The sequence below is a fragment of the Lethenteron reissneri genome, chromosome 21, assembly GCF_015708825.2.
Source record: "Lethenteron reissneri isolate LAM-NWPU_2019-01 chromosome 21, ASM1570882v1, whole genome shotgun sequence".
In the NCBI taxonomy this organism is placed as follows: domain Eukaryota; kingdom Metazoa; phylum Chordata; class Hyperoartia; order Petromyzontiformes; family Petromyzontidae; genus Lethenteron; species Lethenteron reissneri.
In genome coordinates this window covers 10714343-10723883 of record NC_083799.1, presented here as the reverse complement: position 1 = coordinate 10723883, position 9541 = coordinate 10714343, and the positions used below count along the sequence as shown (strand labels likewise).

The 9541-nt window shown below is 42.9% G+C and overlaps 1 protein-coding gene across 1 annotated transcript; it reads right to left on the bottom strand.

Moving 5' to 3' along the window:
* Positions 1–1380: 1380 nt before the first annotated feature.
* Positions 1381–8893, bottom strand: LOC133344980 (UDP-glucuronosyltransferase 1A1-like). The gene is made up of 5 exons (XM_061555313.1): positions 8027–8893; positions 7520–7651; positions 5663–5750; positions 4353–4572; positions 1381–2681 (listed from the first exon to the last, which is right to left on the bottom strand). The coding sequence occupies exons 1-5, from the start codon at positions 8891–8893 to the stop codon at positions 2369–2371; spliced, it is 1620 nt and encodes a 539-aa protein (XP_061411297.1). The 3' UTR covers positions 1381–2368.
* Positions 8894–9541: the final 648 nt, after the last annotated feature.

The window sequence follows — 9541 nt, the reverse complement described above, 5'->3', positions numbered from 1 at the left end:
GGTATTTATGGTTGCTTTCTTGTTCTCTTTTCTTTTCCTGTTGAAGCTCGCGTATTTTTTTTCTTCTCTCTCTCCCTTTCGTTAATTTAAACTTTCTAATTATTGACAGCCGGGACAGCTGGAGGCTACATAGAGGGGGGTAATGTAGTGACATAAGAAGGGAGGGGCTGCTGTAGGCTCTGGGTTCCCAGGTGGGTCCAGACGCGTAATCCCCTGGGCGCCAGGCGCTGGGTTCCCAGGGGGTCCAGACGCTTAAGCCTCTCGGCGCCGCCAACGGGGGGGGCTGTGTGTGCTCTGTGGGATGTCTGGTGGCGCACACGGCCCCACCCCTCGTTGGGGACTAGGCATATAAGCGGAGCTCCCTGGACGATCGGGGCCAGTTGTAACTCAAGACCCAAGACCCACGACCAGCCATCTGAAGACCCTGGGATGCTGCGAGAGCCAGCGCTGGGACTCTGGAACTCCCGACGCTACGACCTTGTGAGGGCGAGTTCCGGAGCGTAGCCAGAGTAGAGTATCTAGGCTGTGTAGCTAGGCTGTGTACCTAAGCTGTAGCAGAGTACCAGGACTGTTGGAGTGTTGTGTTGTAATAAAGAAGTTACCTCTACAAGTGTCTCCGGAACCCGTTACACATGAATGAGACTACTGTCTGCTTATATTTCATTCAAGGGTCCATCGCTAGTGATCTGCTGTGGTCATGTCTGGTATACAGAAGGGCATGGGTTTGATCCCGAACCTGACGCTTGATGTGTATTGGAAGTTTGCGTGTCTCTCTCTCAGTGGTCAGGGTCAATTTTTCTCCGGGTCATTCGGATTTTCCCTTCAAATTTAGAAACATGCATTTAGAGTCTGTGACTGAAATACATTTCCACATGATAAGCCACTTCTTTGAGCTATTATTTGTGGTCAGGTCTCTTCTGAAAAAGACCTATACAGCTCAGTGGCCCTTACTTAGGAAAATAATAATAAATAAATCGCCTCATCAATCGGGCCATTGGTAATATGCTACCACCTGATGTTTGGTGATTTGTGAATCATTTATGTCACATGAACAACTACCAAATATATATATTTTCAATATTTTAAGTGCTGATGTATCTGTCTGCAACCACTGAATTGACTGAACACACATTATCCTAAGTTTTTGATTACATTTCTTTAATGAAAATCAAATCACAACATTAAATTGTAAGCAGCGAATCATCTCACATCATGTTTAAGAACAGCATTCTCTTAGATTTTTTTAAAAGGCAATTCGGCAAAAGGATGGCCCGCTACCTGAATCAAGCATACGTTGTTTGAAAAAAAGGTTGAAACAATATCCCTGCTTAAAATGTGGGTTTATTAAACAAAAACGTGTCAAGTGGACAACTAACGCAACTCAAGCGAGATCACCGTGGCCCCTTTCTCAGGAACATCGTGATGCTCGGTTACGTTGAAGCATTTGATTAAGCCAAGAACAATCTGTCCAGAAACATACTAGTTAATTTTCAACGGGGAAGATAACTGCGTTCTGCAATTGCTCATTACAGAGTTGGAGGCAAGGGACAGGCGAAATGAGTACTATGGAGAGTATTGATCTAGTCATGCAATAGCCGAATTACTTTGTGCATTTTCTCCTAAAATTGCCACAACATCAAGTGCGTACCGCCGGTACTACGGTTGTATCTCTGAGCCTTGAGACACCTGTCCACTTGATCACCTTGTGACGTCAAAGTTTTATAGAAAGCAATCAACAAGAGACCAATTACCCGACCCAATACAAACTAAGATGACCGTACAAAACCAGTCTCAATCGCTAACATTCAAAGTGTCTCTAAAGCCATGTCCCACGCGTCGCCAAAATCTACTTGCTAAGAGCACTTGAATGAAATTAGCCAGACACTATTTTAAGAAAACACATTCAAGGGAATTACATTCGCATTCAACTTCAGAAAACAAAATCAGCACAATCATATTGTTATAGTAATAGGGTTTTACCCTTTCAACTGGTACAAAACTGACACCTTTATACAAGGCATCATGTTTGCAATAACCACAACACAAGCAGTCAAAATGCAAACAAAAAGAAACAACTCTGATGATGATAATAAAGTTGATTGGTCCACACCGGAGACAGCTTTTCTTAGAGCCTAGTCTACACCAATGGAGACGAGGCTCGAGTCTCCATTTTGACTGCTTGTGTTGTGGTTATTGCAAACATGATGCTTTGTATAAAGGTGTCAGTTTTGTACCAGTTGAAAGGGTAATTACTATATTTTGCCACTGGTAAAGGAGGTATCATAGTGTTAATCATATTGTTTTCGAAGATATTTACACGTGCACTAAATATAATATAGATTTCTTTTTTTTTTTGCTCCGGATAAAATCATTTGTGTTTTTTAGAGGCTGCCATTTCTTTGCCTACGGTGGCGTTACTGTGTTTGGCCCTACAGAGCCAGCGACAGCAGATCGTGATGAGCGCAGTCAACACGCTTGTCACCAGGACTATGGCTGCCAGCAGAAACGCCGCCACATCAAAGCCGGCCTCCTGGTACCAGGTGAGGTGGTGAGCCGCCACTCGCAGGTGCTCCGCACCGTGCCGCATCACAAACTCCACCCAGAACACTGCCCTGTCCATGGGCTTCTGCGGCTGGTCGTGGTGCAGACGCGAGAGAAGTGATGACTTCTCCTTGTAGCTGCTAAGAAAATCCGACACGGCAAAGGATGCAGTAGGTCTCTATTTGGTGTTTGAACACCTTAACACCTGTTTTATTGCCATAAAGGGTAAAGCCTATTCTTGTATTTCTTTTCGTTATTTTGATACTGCCATAAAGGTCCCACAAATAGGCGACAGTATGTTCTGTACGTATGTTGGACTTCTTTTCGCATCGTACGTAGCCAACCGCGATAATCGGAGGTGCGGGGCAAGGACGTAACGCAAACAGCAGTATCATTCATTTCGCATGACCATGAAGAGCCACCAGCAGCTGCTATCACACCGTGACCACCCCTGCTGTCACTTTGAGCAAGGAGTCCCCTGTCTTAGGTTGAACTAATGGGCTATTATGGACCCTAATTGCACGTGACGGCTTTATTGCATTTTTGAGTTTCTGCTAATCAATTTTAATTACATCTAGTTGACTAGTTAAAAGAAAATTATGTTGAAGAATTAACTAATGCACATTTCATCGGCTCATCAGAGCTCCCTCCAGCCCATTAATTTACGTCGACTGCGCTTAATCATCGTTGGAATGTGTTCCTACCCACGCCAGCAATGTCTACTCGTTAATATATAAATTCGTGCACCACTTAAATTACGGAGCACAAAGAGAGATTATTAGTACACGTGGCACGGCCTTCTGTATATCTGACTCTCAGTATGTCGAGCGCAATGTTGATTTACAAAGAGTCGAAATCCAATGCAACGTCGCATCATGACGCTGCGCATATTCATCCCCCGTATCTGGAAACTTTGGCAATGGTATGGCCGTCTCTTTAATTGCTGGAATGATCGCAATGGACTCTTTTTCGTGGTGGCGAGGAGGGATGTAATTGCAGTCCTCCCTCAACAAGGGGTATGGGGGGGCTGTATTCAGAGGAAGCTCCTTCTGGTATTTGTTTAGAGAGGCATCAGCTCAAGTCAGTTATTCAGCCCACCAACGATGACGTGATTTCTCACGATCCGAGGTCATGATACAATGCAAGATTGGAATAACACGAAAAAATGTGTCATTGTCTCTACCATCCGATTTCTTCAGTATTCTCACTTTTTTGTCTCCATCGGTACAGAAATTTTGCCCTCTGTAAGCCTGAATGTATAGATTATTGTCAATAATTAAATCAATGATTACACTCACGATCCAATAGGTGTATTTGGAGCATAATAAATGATTAAATTAACGCATTACCACTTGACAGCATGCATTGTGACATTTACCCTAGACAGTAAGAAATATTATTTGTGAATGTTATCAAAAGTGCAATGTTTTATATCTTAAAGCTCTCTACCATGATTTTTGGTAAACATTATATACGTCAATGAAATAAACACAAAAAGCAGTTCTATAGAAATTAGTTTTCAATCTAGATTTAGAAGTGCATCGCTCCAGTGGCTTCCTAATATTGGAAGAAAGAGCATTCCAAACGACCGCAGAAGCGCATCTGAAAGAGCGCGATGCAGTGACAGTCTTTGTTCAATGGTTCGAGCGGAAATCTTACGAAATTCAACTCATAATCAAATTGCAAAAGCCACAAAGTAGGTTAGTTTGGCATGGCAGAGTGCGATGAGACTGCACGCCTTTCCTACACAAGCTCCCACCGGTGCGATATTACCAGCCAATCGCTTGAGACGCACCGACCCACCACCGTACCTCTTGTGAGTGGCGATTGTGGAGATAGACAAGGCGAGAGAGCCAGCGTCGAGGGAGTGAATGTTGAGCACCAGTGCTGCACCCTTGTTTTGCATGCGGGCCATGTTTTCGAACTGGTCCCCGAAGAGTGGCAGGCCGAGCATGGGGACGCCATAGCAGATGGCCTCGAAGATGCCGAGCGATCCCCCGTGCGTCACGAATACACGAGTCTTAGCGTGGGCTGTCGTCCACCGGCACCATCACAGCCAGACAGGAACACAACGCATATTCGGATGTTCTTTTGAACACTTTGTTCAATAAACTATAAACTAAAACTATAAATTATTTTTATTTTGCGATGTAAGGCCCACTGAGCTATACAGCCCTTTTCCAGAAGCGACCTGGCCACAAATAATAGCTCAACTAAGTGGCTTATCATATGGAAATGTATAGTAGCCAAATACTCTAAACGCATGTTTTTAATTGTAAAGTGATAAAGCAGAGGAAACTCCACGCGACCACGGGGAGAACATACACATTTCAAATATCCAAACGCCAAATATACAGGCATGAGGGTTGAGATCGAACCCACGACCTCCTGTATACCTGGCGAGATAGTTCATATCACTGAGCGATACATAGCTTTGGAACTGGAACATAAAGTGACTTTGGTCAAATATTAATGATTTGAGATGTTGTACAAGCATGTTTTTCTCAGTTTGTGATGGCACGTTAGCTGCATTCTAATTCTCAGCCATAACCATATCTGACTTTCGGGCCGGATGCTCTGAGCTATCGGCAAAAAAAACAGTAACAGTTTCATGCCGTTCACATAGCCAGAACCATGACTAGTTTATACGACTGTGTATTTTACTGAGGTACATTTTTAGTTTTTTCTCCGCTGGTGCGTCATCTGGTCCAACACCAGCGGAGACGGGGCTCTAAGAAAAGCTGTCTCGGGTGTGGCCCAATCAATTTCAAGGACAGTGCATATCATTATCAGAGTTGTCACTTTTTGTTTTCATTTTGACTGCTTGTGTTGTGGTTATTGCAAACATGATCCCTTGTATAAAGGTGTCAGTTTTAGTGTTAGGTAAAAGGGTAAAACCCTACTACTATCTCAACACCTGTTTGTTTGTTACCAGATAAAAGGGGGAAACCTATTCTCATACCTGTGTTGGACACAACTAGGATTTGCTCCCTGGATCCCAGATGTCCAGAAACACTTTAGGGCTTGCTTGAAAATGAGTTGATGCTGTTTAATAAATAAATAAAGTATGCACTTTTTAAAATGCTGATTATAATTACTGTATAGGTGTTACCACACGCACCTAAGAGGTCCCTCTGTGGTAACCAGGGCATCACTTTTGTGTTGTTTGAGAGCTTTTCGACAGTTGGTCCTTCATAGCGCCATATAACCTTTGGAGTAAAACATAAACGAATCAGCAGAGTTTTCACCAGCAATCAATGCTCTAGATATCGTGTCACGCAAGCTAATTCTATATATATTGTAATCACCTTCCATGATACGACACAATGTAAGTAATGGGTGTGAAAAGTTAAAGGGCCCAACTGCATTCAATGTGATAGTGTATTAAAATTATTGCATACTGACGAGCTTGTTTCATTGCTCCAAGAGAAAAGAAAGAATATTGGTGAGAATATAGAAGAAAAACATTGATGTCTGCTGGTTAAATTGACATTTTCAGTCCATATGTACTCTCTAGGCTATGCATAATCAGCTTGTTGTCCTTCTCCTGCACCTTCGATTAGCACGGTTGGCTACGTACGGTGCAAAATAAGTTCAACATACATTCAAGCCATACAATTATGGGACATGTGCGAACACTGTGGTGCTGGATTACTCTGCATCTTTGATACAGATGTAATGTCAGCAAAAAATACCCATGCGGGATTTGGCCAGTGGGAATTAACGTTTAACAGTCTAGCAAATGAGTAAAGTGCATGCCGGTATTTTAAGGTAAGCCAACACCCCCAGATTTAAGTATTGTCTAATAAGGCAAGATACAAATGTATAACAAATAAAAAATAACAGTTCAATTTAAAAGTAACCCAATAACTTAGTGATGTTTAAAATCCACTGTTTAAAAGTAGGTCACAGAGTCCACAGCTCATTGTAAATGATTGTCAGATTTAATTGTAAATGGGGCAATAATGCAATGTCTCGTACAATGACTGCAAATATTGTCTCGGGAATTAATCACATTAGGAACAATGCCTTGGATATCCAACAGTGCGAATATAAAACTCGCGTGGCCACAACGTCAATCTGCAGCAGTGTGAATATTTAGATTAATATTTCAATATCACACCAAAAAAATTGAAGCAATATGTAACTGGATTGTTTGCGCATTTGGATTAAGCTCTGTTGTCAGCGACTTTGGGGAAACCTGTTCTCTGGGACCTTCCACAATTATTATTATCGCGCGCAAGGCTTTGCCAAGCCAAGTGACAGCTGCCACTTCATCAGCAGCGTGGAGGGCCATAAAGGCATAAACCACCGTCGAGTCCAGTCAGAGGGGAATCGTCGACAATGTGCGACACGGTCAGCCACTGACGACATGCACAGAGTGGGTTGTGGTCACGCTGGTCGCAGCTGTGGAGGTTGGCTGCACATAAGACCCAGGCCCGCACGGAAACTGCTGAGCAGGGCCCATGGCGTGGCGAGTTGATGCCAGGAAGACGAATGGTGAGGATGAGGGATGAGAAAGTGGTTCTTGATACCTTCCACTATGCAAGGAGGGTAGCTTCTTGCATTGGGAAGCCAGTTGGAAGGCACTTGGTTCATATTCATTTCCTCAACTCAATGGCTGGATATACATAAATACTAACACACAGGGGCTGAGTCCAGTGACAACCACTCTCAGGTTGGCACTCACATAGCAGGGCTTAGACTTTTACTTGTGTTTTGCATCAACACATATGCATGATATGTAACTCTTAAAAGCTATATATATATATTTACAGCCCATGAAAGACCCATTTATGTCACATTTTTCCAGCAGCAATCAATTAAAACATAACTGACATAGCACTTGGTTATACCTTGTGCAATCATGAAACATGTATTTTGTACAAAGTTGAGTTTGATTCATATTTTGGAAGCCGTCGGAGAGGACCACATATTAATTCAGTCATCCGCATGTCATGCGTAATTTCCTTATTACCTTTTGAGGGATTCTGCCCAGGCCCTCTGCAATAACGTTGGCTATTCTATGAGGAATGGCTGACACCAAGGATCCAAATGATACCACGACCACACCATGCTCCCCAGAACTCTGCACAAACTCCTCCAAATCCTGCAAAAGAAAACCCACACACATGTATTAAATAGGCGTTTTATATTAGTCACAGTGTCTAATTATATTCTTTAGTGTGTAAACATATAATTAAAACGGGTTGTCTTTTATAATCCTGTCATTTAAATACAATTGACCTATCCTTAGCAAGGAATTATATATTTGTAGATTTTTTCCCCCCAGAAATTAAACTCTGCCAACTGTTTCCCAACTTGCTTCCATTATATGAATATTATGCATATGAATAGAGCACGTCACAAACCTAATACTTTCTTGTATTATACTGAAGCCAACGATGTTTTCAGTTTATCTATGTGTAAGCGTGAATATAACAGCAAATGACTCATGCAGGTAAAGAGTGTAGGAAACAAATACCTGTGGAAGAGGTTTAGCTTCACCGGATGTCAAACCTCCGACGTTCACCATGTTGGGCATAGTCGGGCGGGGATAGTCAGAGACAAAGTCTGTCCGGTGCAGCCAGATGGACGCATTGCTAAGCAGCTCCATTGTCGTAACGTCCCGGCCCAGGTGGCGCCTGGCCAGCTCATCAAAGCGTTTCAGAATGAAGTCAATACACAGGTGATCCTGCTTTAAACCCATAAACATGTTGGTGACCCGCTCGGTGAAACTCATTTGGTCTGTGAAGCCTGACATACTTTGGGGAACGTACGACGATGGTGCTGGGCAGTGGGCAGCTTTTAAGTCGATATTGCATGGAATACCACGCAAAAGAAATATTGACGGGAGCCCCAGTGCGTCAGCTAAAATTGCTCCACATGGATCTATGGGGTCAGCGAGAAGAACCTCAAAGTTATAGGTTCGAAGTCGCTGCATCACAGCAACATTGCCAAGTAAGCTATCACACATTACGGCACACTTCTTGTAGATACTCTCAAAGCTCCTAAAAGTGAATTCTGTAACGCCATCCGTTTCTTTAAATACCACTTCTCGTAAAAACGTGTCGAACACGTTATCTTGATCAACAAAGGGCACAGGGAAGGTCTCCGAGTCTAGCCCAGGCGTCTCCCCCACCATCCAATTACCTGTCGCGGGCAATGCCACGACCACTCGGTAACCACGCCGAGACACGGCGAGGGACAGAGCACGCAGGCTCATCCAGTGGCTGCCATCAGTTGGGTACACCAGCATGCCACCCACAGCACGGTCACCGTCAGATTTCTCCTGGCCCACGGCCATGTGCATGAAGGCGAGGGTTAGAGCAAAGCTGAAACACCACCGCATGGCCTGGCAAAAACAATACACAATTGATCGAAATACAGTCGTGGTTTAGCTATTGTCTTATTGTTTTTTTTATTGGTTAATATTTCAGCTAGAAATTGTGATTACTCTAAAGACTAGAGATAGGATGAAGCCAAATTTGGATTAAAATTTGATTTGTGTGGCACTTTTCTCGGAGTTGATCAATCCAAATATGTATTCAAAATCGTATGCATTTTTGGGCAGAGATGTTCAGCCTGTAAATTTAGTGTGTTTAAGTGTAAATCTGTGGTACACAGTTACACACTGCACATTACATACATGACATTTATATTACACATTTAAACACGAGGCAATCACATACACACACTAAATATTGGTATGCTATATGTAGACACGAAACTAAAGGTCTACAAGTTAAGGAGTACATCTTCTTGGTTCTTTTGGTAAAGTCACGTAAAAGGGAAGTAATAAAATAATTAAAATAAAACATAATAAAATAATTCTCATGACGTTTCGGCCACAACGCAAGCAGCCGTCCTCAGGTGAAGACCCCCGACAGACCTGGTCTTCACTTGAGGACGGCTGCTTGCGTTGTGGCCGAAACGTCGTGAGAATTATTTTATTATGTTTTATTTTTGTTTTATTTTTATTATTTTATTACTCCCCTCC

What these genes read in the sequence shown, in the direction of transcription:
- LOC133344980 (XM_061555313.1), bottom strand. Translation starts at nt 8,893, where the DNA reads ATGCGGTGGTGTTTCAGCTTTGCTCTAACCCTCGCCTTCATGCACATG. An exon ending in AAGCTAAACCTCTTCCACAG is followed by an intron (nt 7,652 to 8,026) that starts GTATTTGTTTCC and finishes TTTCTTTTGCAG; the next exon opens with GATTTGGAGGAGTTTGTGCA. An exon ending in TGGGCAGAATCCCTCAAAAG is followed by an intron (nt 5,751 to 7,519) that starts GTAATAAGGAAA and finishes TTTACTCCAAAG; the next exon opens with GTTATATGGCGCTATGAAGG.